This window comes from Panthera uncia, chromosome D4 (genome assembly GCF_023721935.1).
Source record: "Panthera uncia isolate 11264 chromosome D4, Puncia_PCG_1.0, whole genome shotgun sequence".
Taxonomy (NCBI): Eukaryota; Metazoa; Chordata; class Mammalia; order Carnivora; family Felidae; genus Panthera; species Panthera uncia.
Window position 1 is genome coordinate 60,853,283 of NC_064807.1, and position 13,920 is coordinate 60,867,202.

The 13,920-nt window shown below is 38.1% G+C and overlaps 1 protein-coding gene across 2 annotated transcripts in view; it reads left to right on the top strand.

Annotated features, from left to right (window-relative positions):
- TMEFF1 (transmembrane protein with EGF like and two follistatin like domains 1) overlaps positions 1 to 13,920 on the top strand; it is a 122,570-nt gene that overhangs the window by 70,313 nt on the left and 38,337 nt on the right. Inside the window, exons 3-5 of one of the 2 annotated variants that reach the window (XM_049635335.1) lie at positions 3,241 to 3,370; positions 7,906 to 7,932; positions 10,246 to 10,345. In XM_049635335.1, coding sequence (XP_049491292.1) covers positions 3,241 to 3,370; positions 7,906 to 7,932; positions 10,246 to 10,345 — 257 coding nt within the window. The remainder of the gene's footprint in view (positions 1 to 3,240; positions 3,371 to 7,905; positions 7,933 to 10,245; positions 10,346 to 13,920) is intronic. The other variant, XM_049635341.1, reaches the window with a different exon arrangement.

Below are 13,920 nucleotides of genomic sequence, written 5' to 3' on the forward strand. Positions count from 1 at the left end.
AATTGTAGGTATTTTAGTTTCTCTTTTAAGTTTTAAACCACTCAGTAGTATTTACCTTAGAGTGTTCCTTTTTAATTGAGAGTACAAAAGTTTTGAAGAAGTTATTCTAGTGTCATTTTCATTTTGTTTATAATTTTTAATATAAATTTTTTAATTTAAATTCATGTTAATATATATATTATATGTGTGTGATATAAAGAAGTTTAAATTTTTGTATCATATTTTATTTTTGTCTTCATGATTCTGCTTTTCATTAATTGAAAGTCTTTCCTTGCAACTTTAAGATTATAAAGAAATAGCCTCTTTGACCTTTGTCACATATTTGGACAGCTAGAAAATCCTTGTATGATCTGTCTGAATCCTTTGCATTCTTACCTGGTGGCAAAGCAAGAAAGAGAAATAAAAGTTAGGAGTTGAGATCACTAGATATTTATCCAAGCCTTTATCCAAGGCTTGCTTTGTGCTTGGTGCCAGATGCTGAGGATATAAAGATGTTTAAAGACAAGTTGCTTGCCCTGTAGGAGCAAACTGCCTCAGGGCTTACAGCATGATTTGATCCTGCTGCTGAACAAACCTTCCTTTGACTATTCTGCCTTCTTATAATTTATAAATCCGTTCAATTTAGACCTAGGTGATTGCCAGTTGAAGAAAAATCACCTCCTATGTCCATTAAACACTTATTTGCTGGTTTCTTTAGCTGTATCTTTCAATTCATTTAAAAAACTTGCTTATGATTCAGCATGCTTTTAGTGTTAATATTGTTTATTAACCATATTATAATTTCTGGCTTATAATTTAAATACATTTTAACAGATAATAACAGGATTTTAAATAAAGTCTAAAATTGTTTTTTTTCAGTCTGCTAGTAAGAGCTATTATATCTTGTGACATTATATACACAAACCTACTTTTATTTTGTACCAAGAAAAATGATCAGTATTGCATCTTTCTATGAATACGTGGATTATATCCAAAGAGGAGTGCCTACGACTTTCCTATTTTCTTTTTTCCTCTTTGTCCTTTTCCTTCTCCCTGGAGTACTCCAGACTGTGTTTTTTTTTTTCCTGAATTTATCAATGTCTGCTATTGCTAGGTGTTGCATGCCCTCTTATTAGACCTTTGTATTAGAGTTCTCCAGAGAAACAGAACCAATAGGAAATACACACACACAGAATGAGGGGAAAAGGGAGGCGACGATATATTTTAAGGAATTGGTTTGCTTGATTATGGAGGCTGACAAGTCACGTGATCTGTTGTCTGCAAGCTGGATGTCCAGGAAAGCTGATAGTGTAGTTCCAGTCCAAGTCTGAAGGCCTGAGAATCCGGGGAGATGAAGATGTAAGTCCCAGTCTAAGACTGAAGTCCTGAAAACCAGGAGAATAGCCTTGTCCCAAATCCAGCAGTCAGGCAGGGAGACCCAGTTCTCCTTTCCTCTACTTTTTTGTTCTATTCAGGCCCTCAGATCGATTGGATGATCCCACCAACATTGGGGAGGGCACTTAGTCAGTTGATTCTAATGGAAATTCAATCAGAAACACCTTCAGAGGGGCGCCTGGGTGGCTCAGTCGGTTAAGCGTCCGACTTCAGCTCAGGTCACGATCTCGCGTTCCGCGAGTTCGAGCCCCGTGTCGGGCTCTGGGCTGATGGCTCAGAGCCTGGAGCTTGCTTCCGATTCTGTGTCTCCCTTTCTCTCTGCCCCTCCCCCGTTCATGCTGTGTCTCTCTCTGTCTCAAAAATAAATAAACGTTAAAAAAAAAAGAAAAAAAAGAAACCCTCAGAGAGCATCCAGAGATAATGTTTAATCTGGGCACCCTGGGGCCTAGTCAGGTTGACACATAATATTGACCATCACAATCTTGTTGCTATTTTCTTACTTATTATATTCAGCAAAGTTCTTGACATGCAGTAGGCACACAATACATGCTTGAATGGATGTGGCTCAGAGTTGTACACTCCGCACCTTTCTAAACTACTTCAAATTACATTCTTCTAGCTAAATAGAAGGTATAGGGAGAATTGTTTCACCCAGCAAGGGTGGCAGTATGGAGGAGGCGGACCTTAGGTTAGAGTCAGTGCCCACGTCAGAAGTTGCATGTTGTTAAAATCGCCAAATCCCTTCATTTGCCTAGAGCATAATGAGAGGCTCCTAAGAGAGACCCCTGGAAACAGACTGACCAAAGAACAGCAGGTCTTCTCCTTCCATCTCATGCTCACTCCTAGGTATGTGCTTGTTAGGTTGAATTTCAGGCACGATTTTAAGCTCCCTGTTCACTACCACCAAATGACACATGGTAACATCCTGCTGAATAACTCAACTGTGTAGTGGTTAGAATACATCACTTGTGAGAAATTGTGGGTCTCCCACTTACTAGCTATGACCGTGGGCAACTACGTAAGACTCAGAAGTGATGAAGGCATAGCAAAACCAGCTAATATTTACTGAGAATTTACCATGGCCAGATATAAATGCTAAAGATGGATTTCTCTTAATCTTCACAACAACTTTATTAGGTAGATGCATTAGGTGGAGGAAATGGCAATGATGCTAGCCTATAGTTACGTGGATGGTAGATCCAGAGATCATGTGTTTCTTTGTGTTTTCTATAGCATTTATCTTGGGACTTTGCATTCCGGTGGTATTGAATAAATGAATTTTGATTTTAATAAAATGACATTATATAATTAGTGCTTATTAGCTTATTATAAACATAGCCAAGAATTTCTCTCTTACCTCATTGGATTTTTATAGCAAGCAAATGCATTAGATAGCACAGGGATTTTCTTATCTTTATGGATAGTTGATAGTTATTTTCATTATAAATGTGAAAAAAGGTGTGAGAAAATGGTATAACTCTCTTTTATTTATTTTTAAAAAATTTTTTTTCAACGTTTTTTATTTTTATTTTTGGGACAGAGAGAGACAGAGCATGAACGGGGGAGGGGCAGAGAGAGAGAGGGAGACACAGAATCGGAAACAGGCTCCAGGCTCCGAGCCATCAGCCCAGAGCCCGACGCGGGGCTCGAACTCACGGACCGCGAGATCGTGACCTGGCTGAAGTCGGACGCTTAACCGACTGCGCCACCCAGGCGCCCCATAACTCTCTTTTATTTAAACCAAACAAAGGAACAAACTATTCTGTAGAAGTATGTCACAGTACTATGGTATTACATTCATAAATATGAAGTGAACTATTAATATTCCTGCTTAGTTTTGAAAGTTTATTTTTGTTTCTTTTGCAGTGCCATACAAATTACATTCCTGTCTGTGGATCAAATGGGGACACTTATCAAAATGAATGCTTTCTCAGAAGGGCTGCTTGTAAGCACCAGAAAGAGATAACAGTAGTAGCAAGAGGACCATGCTACTCTGGTATGTGTGATACTCTTCTGAATAAATGTTAGAGATGATTCCATCATAGTTTCTAAAAGGCAATTTCCAGTCAGAGATGTATTCCCAGAACTGCTCTATGGATTAGTTGTTTGGGGAGTGGAGGGGCTCTTTTTTGTCTGCATTTCATGTCGTTGCTTTAAATTTGTTTTTTAATGTTTGTTTATTTTTGCAAGAGAGAGAGAGATAGAGAGAGAGATAATGTGAGCAGGGGAGGGGGAGAGAGAGAGGGAGACACAGAATCTGAAGCAGGCTCCGGGCTCTGAACTGTCAGCACAGAGCCTGATGCAGGGCTCAAACTAATGAACTGTGAGATCATGACCTGAGCCGAAGTCAGATGCTTAACCGACTGAGCCACCCAAGCACCCCTCGTGTTGTTGCTTTTTAACCCCAGGTGGTGAAATTTCGTGGGGTCTTTGCCTGCCTTTTGCCTTATGGTTTGAATATTAGAACGAGATTTGGGGTGGAAATTACATGGGATCCATTTTGTTGGGTTTTATTTTCATGGCAGGGGAAAGGGGTGGAGAATATTTATAGAAAGTCATTAGTGGCATCCCAGGATGTGTCTCTTTCCAAGCTTGTCTCTTTTTATATCTTCTCTATTCTGTCTGCCAATCCTTGTCACCTATCTTCCCCCAGGTTTTTTGTATTTATTTCTCTTTTCCTTCCTGAATCAGTAGTGGTTAATTTTGGAAGGCACTAATGTAAGTTTCTTACTTGCATTTGTATTTGGGGACAGGGATGCAAGTGAAGTGTTGTAATTAGAATTATCGTATGAAGGTTAGCAGTATAGGTGTAGACACTTCCTATATGATATACTTTATTTATTTATTTTTTTTCCTATGTATCATAGTGCCTGTGTCCAGAATTTTTACTGGGGCTCCATTTCATAAGCATGAATGATCCATTGTCCATGTGGTTGATCTCAAACTCCAGGTCCACTAATACCATATGTTTGAAAGCCCCCACTCTAAATTAGGTGGCTGGTCTTTGTGGTTGGCCAGCCCTCTACCCTAAGGCTATAGAGTGTGACCAGCCCCACCCTATCATCTGATGTGGTTAGCACCCTCCTGAAACGAGACACTTCTGGCAGGTATGATGTAGATTACCTTAAAGAAGCTGAGGGCAGGGGTGCCTGGGTGGCTCAGTCGGTTAAGCCTCTGACTTTGGCTCAGGTCATGATCTCATTCATGGCTCTCGGGGCTCTGTGCTGACAGCTCAGCTTTGGATTCTGTGTCTCTCTCTCTTTCTCCCTCTCCCTGTCTTGCGCTCTGTTTCTCTCTCTCTCAAAAATAAGTAAACATTTAAAAAAATTAAAAAGAAAATACAAAAAAGCTGTGGGCAAAGACCAGGCCTTTCTTTGGACAATACCAAATTCTTTCCCTACATCAAATAATTATGTGCTTCGTGAAACGATTATGTTCTCAGGCCAATAGACTATCATTTGTTGTGATTCTTGTATACTTCTCTAAGTACATTGTGTTTCACAGACTTGGTTTAGAAACTAAAAAAGAGGGGCACCTGGGTGGCTCAGTCGGTTAAGTGTCCGACTTCGGCTCAGGTCATGATCCAACGGTTTGTGAGTTTGAGCCCCATGTCAAACTCTGTGTTGACAGCTCAGAGCCTGGAGCCTGCTTCGGATTCTGTGTCTCCCATACTCTCTGTTCCTCCCCCTCTTGCACTCTGTCTCTCTTTCTCTCTCTCTCTCAAAAATAAATAAAATGTAAAAAAAAAAAAAAAAAGTAAAAAAGAATATGGAGCTCTTTACAATCCCAAATTAATTATGTGTCTCTTATGAGGAGCATGTGTTTAAGACACAAAGTGCTTTGATAGGCAGTGAATGGTAAACATTAGAATCAGGGTGGTAGATTGGAAAGAGCACTGCACTGGGGTTGAAAGACCTAATTTTAACTCCAGCTCTTATTTATTTTTTATTAAAAAAATTTTTTATGTTTATATTTGAGAGAGAGAGAAAGAGAGAGAGAGTGTGCATGGGCAGGGGAGGGGCACAGAGACACAGAGACAGAATCTGAAGCAAGCTCCAGGCTCTGAGCTGTCACTCAGAGCCCAACGTTGGGCTTGAACTCACAAACTAGGAGATCATGACCTGAGCTGAAGTCAGATGCTTAACTGACTGAGCCACCCAGGACGCCCCCCTCCAGTTCTTGTTTACTTATTTACTATATGACCTTGGACAAGTCACTTAGTTACTCTGAGCCCCAGTTATTTAAAGTGTTAAATGGATACCATCTCTTGGGATTGTTAAATGAGGATTGAATAAGCTAAGCTGTAAGGTGCTATATTGATCTTGTTAGATGCTTGGTGGGACATTGCTAGAAATAGGTCTTTTGTTTACTTGCAAAATGCTTACTTAGAGCTTTAGCCTTTTTTCCTCTGTGAAATTTTTCTCCTGTGGCATCTCCTGACAGAGTTTTTTTCACACTTTGTGCATATCTCTATGTATATATCATACTGTATTTCATTTATCTGTCACATCTGTCTTCAGCTGGATCAGTTGCTTCTCAACAGGACGGCAGGATGCCCTATCTGGGGAGGTATATTATAGTCCCAGGGTTTGGGTGGAGTTGTGTGGATGGGGAAAGGCATATGAACAATGAAAATACAATCTACAAGAAGAACTCAACTCATTATCAGAGTAGTCACAATATTTCAGAGTTTTTATCTTACTTTATTTTATTTATTTATTTTATTTTTTAATGTTTGTTTATTTATTTTTGAGAGAGCGCAAGCAGGGAGGGGCAGAGAGGGGTACAGAGGATCCAAGGTGGACTCTGTGCTGACAGCAGTGAGCCCGATATAGAGCTCAAATTTACGTACCACCAGGTTAGGACCTGAGCTGAAGTTGGATGCTCAACCGACTGAGCCACCCAGGTGCTCCTATTTCAGAATTCTAAAGGACACTAAAGGAAAGTTTGAGGTATTGTATTCATTAAAATTTAGCATGGGTTGAAAACAGATTGAGAGCATCTCATGCACTGGGGCTATCTTATTCAATTTATTCCTACCATTTACTATGTTGCCTACCACATGATATGTACCCAGTCAATGTATATAGAATGGAAGGAAAAAAGGAGTGTTTTCCTTTTTTTTTTTTAATTTTTTCAAAAAAGAATTTTTTTGTTGTTAACATTTATTCATTTTTGAGAGTGAGACAGAGCATGAGCGGTGGAGGGGCAGAGAGAGAGGGAGACACAGAATCTGAAGCAGGCTCCAGGTTCTGAGCTGTCAGCACAGAGCCTGACGTGGGTCTCTGACTCACGGACCATAAGATCATGACCTGAGCCGAAGTCAGACGCTTAACCAACTGAGCCCCCCCAGGCGCCCCAAAAAGGAGTGTTTTTCTAAAAAAAAGTTTGGTCATAGAACAATTTTTTAATTGAGTTCCCTTCTTTGTCTTTTTTCTGCTCTTCTACTCTTTTTCTTTTCCTTTGTGTACTCAGATCTAATTATTTATGGTTGGTTAATCAGAATCGAACACAGTTTTAGACTTTATAAAATCCCTTGAAGATTTTGCAGTGGATATTACAAAAAACATGTATTGTTCCGGTTCCTATTTCCACTATGTTTGAGAATTTGATTATTGTCTGAAGGAGATCAAAGGGAAAGGGACAATATTGTGAAGGCTGTTATCTCCCACTCTGGGGAACCATTTGAAGAACTGGAGCGGGTTCCTGAGGATGTGTCTCCCCCCCAACCCCTGAAAGTGCTGGATAAAGTGTGCCAAGCTCTTTTGCCATCTCTGCTTTTTTACTGCATCATGCTGATGATATTATAGCACTACCCTCTCTTCAACATGCTCTGCATCATATGTTGGCCTTTTTAGGATTTATAAAATAAGCATTTTATATTAATTACATTTTAGGCCGACTTTTTGCTGGTAACTTTGAGGGAGGCTTTTTAATTTCACTAGTAACAAGTGTCCCACCTACACCTTGGTGTGAGTCCTTCTGGTGAGGTTTCCTAGAGGAAGCTAATTTCATCAGTAATATGAAAACCTCAGCTCAGAAGTTCTTTCCTTTTAAGCCTTGAGGCTTTTTCTTACCTTTTGGCTTTTGGCCTTTATCCACGGATTTCATTAAGATTTTTGGAGCAAGACCCAAAGCTCTTTTCCTCCCTTTCTAATAAAAGCAACTTATTCATTATTCCTCTTAAGCTTTTACAAAATTAAATTTTTTCTTTTTTTACCTTTTAAGTGAGTTAATTAAAATTATTTTTATATAGCCATTTATTTTACAGTATTTATTCATCTTTACTCGGTGCAGGGTACCTGGATACTTCCTGAATATGCTACAAAGATGTATGAGTTATAGATGATTGTGTGTCCAGGGAATTAACATTTGGGGAAAAACATGGAATAGGTGCATAAGAATAAATGGTTTGATATCAAAAAATGAGAATTGCTATTGCAGTTTGATTTTTGATAAGAAATTTGACTATTGGATAAGATGACATTTCCAGCGAAAGTATTTCTATTCACTGTTTGTTTTTCTTCTTAGATAATGGCTCTGGATCTGGAGAAGGAGGTAAGTTTCAAGCACCCCTTAAAGGACATTTGTTTTCTGTCATTTTCTGATTTTTACAGCTTTATTGAGTTAAAATTCACACAGTGTACAATTTGCTCACTTAAAGTGTGCCATTCGGTTGCTTTTAGTATAGTACAGAGTTGTGCATTCATCACCACAGTCCATTTTAGAACATTTTCGTTACTCCAGAAAGAAGCCTTTAGCCATTACACCCAACCCTTCTGTCCCTTTTAGCCCTAGGCATATTGTTTCATACAGTTATGTCTCACTAAAGCTTTGTTGACAAACAAAGCGGAAATGTAGCTCCTGTTAAATTGAGATTGCACCAAAGTGCCTTCTCCTTGGGATCATCCACACAAGTGATTTTGGGTTGGACCAGAGTATTTGTAACTCTCCCACCCCTTGCTTACAAATTTTTGCTCCTAAGGAATTTTCAAGGTGCTGGGTTGTAAAACTCTGGAGCGAATTGTGCATGGCAAAGAGAAGGCTTACAGGATAATTGTAGTGGAATCTAGACTTTATGCCATTAAAATTCTCCTGTGTATGTTTTTGATTTTATTTTACAAATATATAAATTATTTCTGCTGTTTAAAAAAGTAGTATCTGGTAATAGTGTATAGCAAGAGTTTAAATTGTCAGAATTAAGAATGACTCATTTATTTCATAGTCTAATGAAGCTGTAGGGCTTAGTGAGTGTCTACTGTATACAAAGTAATGCTGGAGGTACTGTGGGGATACCTACACTGAAAGAAAACTTGCTCTAGTAAAATTCACACTCATACAAATGAAAACTACAGTTATGATCCTTTCAATACTATCTGAAACCTTATTCCAGATTTCCACATTTCGTAGAATCCTAAAATATCAGAGTTGGAAGACACTTCAAAGGTCACTTAGAGAATAGAAGAACCATCCTGAGGAAGAAATTTGGGGATGAAAGTTTCAGGGGAAAAAAAAAAAAAAGATTAAAGTTATCCTACAATAGAATGTGATTTAAAGGGACATGTTCAAGCAGAAGCTTCATGATCACATGTGAAGGATCAGACCATCAATTCTAGATCTTAGAGCTGGAAAGGATTTTAAGAGAGATCATGTAGTCTAGTCTTTGTGGTCAGATATTCAGTAAGGAAACAGTCATGTTCCCATACTAAAGAAGTGGAAGTTGATGTCATGATTTTTTTTATGTCATGTAAATACTGGATGTCTTGCTCTGAGAATGTAGGTTGACTATTTCTTTTCAGGGAGTATGAGTTTAGAAAGGCTAAGTCGTTTGCTCAGATTAGTGTACAAACTTAAGTGAGCTTGTGGTGGCCATAAGATTTCCTGATGTTTCTGAAGCCTTGGAAATAATAGGATTATGATCCCTGGAATCTGGGAGTGTTCATGAGAATTTGGGAAAGATTTCTACTTAAAGTGCATGCAGACACTAAAAATGGAAAGTTTGGAAGTATTACCAAATAGGTATATTAGGTTTTTGGACTTGCCTTGTAATGTCTTCTTTACTGATAGACACCCCCTGAAGAAGGTGTTATTTCCTAAACCAGAATGAGAGATCCTTTGAGTAAACTGTAATCCCTAAATTGGCTTCAGAACAGATCTCCCTGCCCAGTTTGAGATTATCAGGGTAGGATTCATTCTAGTTGAGCCCAGAAATGTAGAATCCCTTGAATGTGGGATATGAGTTGGAGACTTACTGGTAACCACTGGTTTTTTGTGCCAGATCATAGGAGATCCACACACTTCTGCATTCTGGGTATTTTTGGTGTGCTAAGTGGGCAAACAGAAAAGGAGGCAAGTCCTTTGTAAAGAGACCCCTTTCCTTTTACAAATTTGGAGATAAATATTTTTTTTGAATCCTGTTAGTTATGTAATAAGTAAGGCAGGTATGAAACTGATGTGAGGAACAAGTGGTTATACTCTATTGCATTTAATCATTTATTTGTTAACTGGCATTGCATAGGGTAGGGTAATCACTGTACCAAATTTATTGCTCATGTTTTATTTTCTCTCTCTCTTATTTAATGTTATATGGTAATTCTTTTAAAGGCAATTAATTATCAAAACCTGTAGTGTTCTTTCGTACATAGGTTAAGGGATTATTTTGCTAGCACCAATACTTGTTTTCCTCATAGAATATGTTGTACTCAGTATTGGAAACATTTTTGGATGCCAATTTGGATAGATTTTGGAACTGATTGTTTTCAAGAGCGCAGGTACATTTTCCGCAGAAATGGGATAATGGCTGCTGAAAACATGAAGCTTATCTGGAAAGGAAACCAACTTTTGGTTGAAAATTTAATTTTTCTTTTTAAGCAGAAGAGGAAGGGTCAGGGGCAGAAGTTCACAGAAAACACTCCAAGTGTGGACCTTGCAAATATAAAGCTGAGTGTGATGAAGATGCAGAAAATGTTGGGTGAGTTGATTGAGGGAAAGGGATGCACTTACGTGGAGGTTAATCAGTACTGTTCTATTGTAGAGAGGTATCTTTTAACCTGGTTCTAGATATTTTGTGTGTGCCTTCTTTATTTTTTTGTTTACTGCTGGTCTGTTGACTTTCTCTTATGTTGATATAATATCATAGCTCTTTAAATTAAAGTGTTATATTTTAGAATGAGACTCCACATATAATATTTTCAGTTTTACCTGTCTTTATTTTTGATCGTTTTATATATTTTATGCTAAGTGCTAATTTTATTCATCAAAAATACCCTTATTCTGAATTATCCTACCATTATACTTTTTAACAGTATCAATAAGTTTTTCTTTTGCTTAACTTGCATTTTTACACAGAATTTTTCATATATTTCAGTGTGTTAAGAAAAGTCCAAAATTGCTTCAGAATTTTAGATACAGTAATTATATATATGTAAAAAATATTTTTAGAAATCCTAGTTGTACAGACTGACATTATATTGTTTTATTTTCTCACTAATGTTCAGCCTTCAGGATTGTGGGTTTTGTAGTTGGACAGCATTGTCTGTCCAATTTCCACATGGGTTTGGTCGAATAGTAGTGATATTGACATCATCAACATAGCCATGTTTGTTTCTTCTTTTCATCAGATTCCTGTTTGTTTATTCTAGTCTCAGCCTTTCATTTCCCTGTGTTGTTTGCTTTTTGCATAGTTTTTTTTTTTTTTTTAAGTATATTTGTTTTGAGAGGTGGGGGGAGCATGAGTGTGCAGAGGAGGGGCAGAGAGAGCATCTCAAGCAGGCCCCATGACGATGCAGGGCTCAATCCCAGGGCTCAGTCCCACCACCACAAGGTTATGACCTGACCCAATACCAAGAATATGATGCTCAACTGACTGAGCCACCCAGGCGCCCCTGCTTTTTGCATAGTTGATTCTAAAAGCTTTAATGCTGACTTCAGGACCTTATAGCACAAATTGATCTTCACTTCCTCAATTACCCCTTAGCGCATGTTTTAAAACATTTATTTTGTAGAGATTTGCACTTTCTTCCTTACACATATTTTCACTGTGTGTTTTCTGGTCCCATGTTTTATTCAGCCCTAAACATATTCAGGTCTCTCACTGAATAGGAGTAATGTGGTTTAATTAACAACCTAAAGTGAGTTTTATAAGTCAAGATGACACCATTTTCAGGATTATGGTTCAAAATCAGCTATTTGGGTATGTGGTAAAATTAAAGCGTGATAATTTACTTGATATATCAGAGTTGGTGAGAATTGGCACAAGACAAGTTCAGTAAAAAATGAATTCTGTATAACTTCAATTTGCTCTGTTTCTACATGTTGGTCACTTGGATTGACATGTGTCCATTCATTTCAGTAAGAGTGATTTGATTAGGAAGAACATGTTTTGCAAAGTAGATGTGGGTCTATAGAGCAATGAGAGATATGGACTTACAGAGAGAAGAGATAATAGATGTTATGTTCTCTTCTTCTCACTTTGTGCTAATGATATGGCATGATGAAACGCTGTTGGGTGTGTGTGTGTGTTTGTAGAGATTTAGTTCTTTTTAGTGTTTTCTCTCAGGACTGTTACATAAAGGTATTCAGAGTCAAAATAGTTGTCAGTGATTGATTGGCTTGGTCCATTGATCTGTTTCTATTCCTTTGATGGTACCTCTGTTCAGTTAGTCCTGCTTTAGTCATTTATCTGCTTTGATTTTTCATCCCTTAATTGAAAGAGATAGAGATCTTTTGCTTAGAAGTAGAACAGATTCCATTTAGTCTCAGAGGCAGCCCCAAATATGACATCTATGGTAAAATACACATCTTTCTATGTACACCACCTCATGATATGACATACACCCTATGCCCAATTAGGGCAACTCCCTTGTATGTACTAAATTCATTTTGTGTGTCTATTTGAGAGCTTGGAACCACTGTTTTTGCAGATACAGGCTTTAAGCATAAGGAAGTGGGTACAGACCACAGAAGAGCTTACCAGTAGAAAGGAGCATGCAATCTGAGGAGACAGCCAAGGAGCACATAGATTGGGACAGGCAGCCAAGTCCAGGCCAGGAAATCAATGCAAAGAATAGGAAAATGTTAAGGAAGCAATTGGAAGCTTTACCTAGAAAAGTCATTAAACTAAAATGGTTGATCCTACTAGGAAAGGAGACAGAAGGAAATTTTAGGAACATTAATCTTTGAGTGTATAAAATACTTCTTACTGATTGCAGTTGAGCTTAACAATTTAGATGTATCTCAATGGTTATTGTAATTTTTTTTAAAAAACTTTTAAATGGGCATGGTATCAAGAAAGTTATACGGAGGTTATTTAACTCCCTCAGAGCACCTTCTGTGTCTTTTCGTGGTTACTTCCAGGTGAATACTGACATGTTTGCCTAAGGGTAGTTTTGACCTAGCCAACCAGACCTTTTCAGTAAGGAAATTTGAGAGATGCCCAGATGTGGTAGTAGCCATCAAGCCTTGATTAGGAAGATGTAATATAATTTTAAATTAAAAGATAATATTGTAGTTATTAAATACAAAAGGTCTTACTTATAGAACAAGTACTCATGTCATGTTTTAATTATTATAAACTCTACCAGAATCAGAGAATGTTGAGTAGGGTCTTAAAATTTTTTTTTAAGTTTATTTATTTATTTTTGAGAGAAATAGAGTGTGAGCAGGGGAGGGACAGGGAGAGAGAGAGGGAGAGAATCCCAAGCAGGCTCCATGCTGTTCGTGAAGAGCCCGACTTGGGGCTCGTTCTCATGAACCACAGCTGTTTGACACAGCTGGTCAGTGTCACAATCTGATGAGTCTCTCCCTTAGAAGCTATGATGAAATCTTTTTTCTTGTTTAAGCAAAGAGAATGATGCTTATATATGTGTGTCCTCTGTCGTGTTCTCCTTTCTGGAGGCTACATATACTTCTTAGCAAAGAACCAAAGAAGTACCTTTCCTACCATTATCTTCTACTCTTATTTCCTCTAATCAGAGATGACAATAATTTTTGTCATTTAACATTGCCTTACTCTGGGTACATAGAATATAGACTTAAAACTATTTAGGTTTAATACATTGCTATGATGATCCCTTAGATTATAATGGAAAAATAATTGTATGCTGTTCTTTTTCTTCTGATAACAGGAAACAACACGATTAAACATAATTTTGTACAAAGTACAAATTGGATATTAGCAATGACAGGCTCCTTTGTCCAGAAGTATCTTCCTGTAGTGCTACACAGCTGCCAGTAAAGCTTTCCTATGAGAGGTTTGTTTTTAAAATGCAGAACAGGGGCGCCCGTGTGGTTCAGTTTGTTGAGCATCTGACTCTTGATCTCGGCTCAGGTCCTGGGATTGACCTGCATTGGGCTCTGCACTAAGTGTGGAGCTCTTTCTCTCTCTCTCTCTCTCTCTGCCCCTCTCTTCCATTTGTGTGCTCCCTGCCATCAAATAAAAAAAAATTAAAGTGCAGAACACCGTATCTCCATGACCTTTGGCAGTTTTTTGAATGCTCTGTTACTCTTTGATAGTTTGTCTGTTATTCCCTCTTCTGGACTCGCATC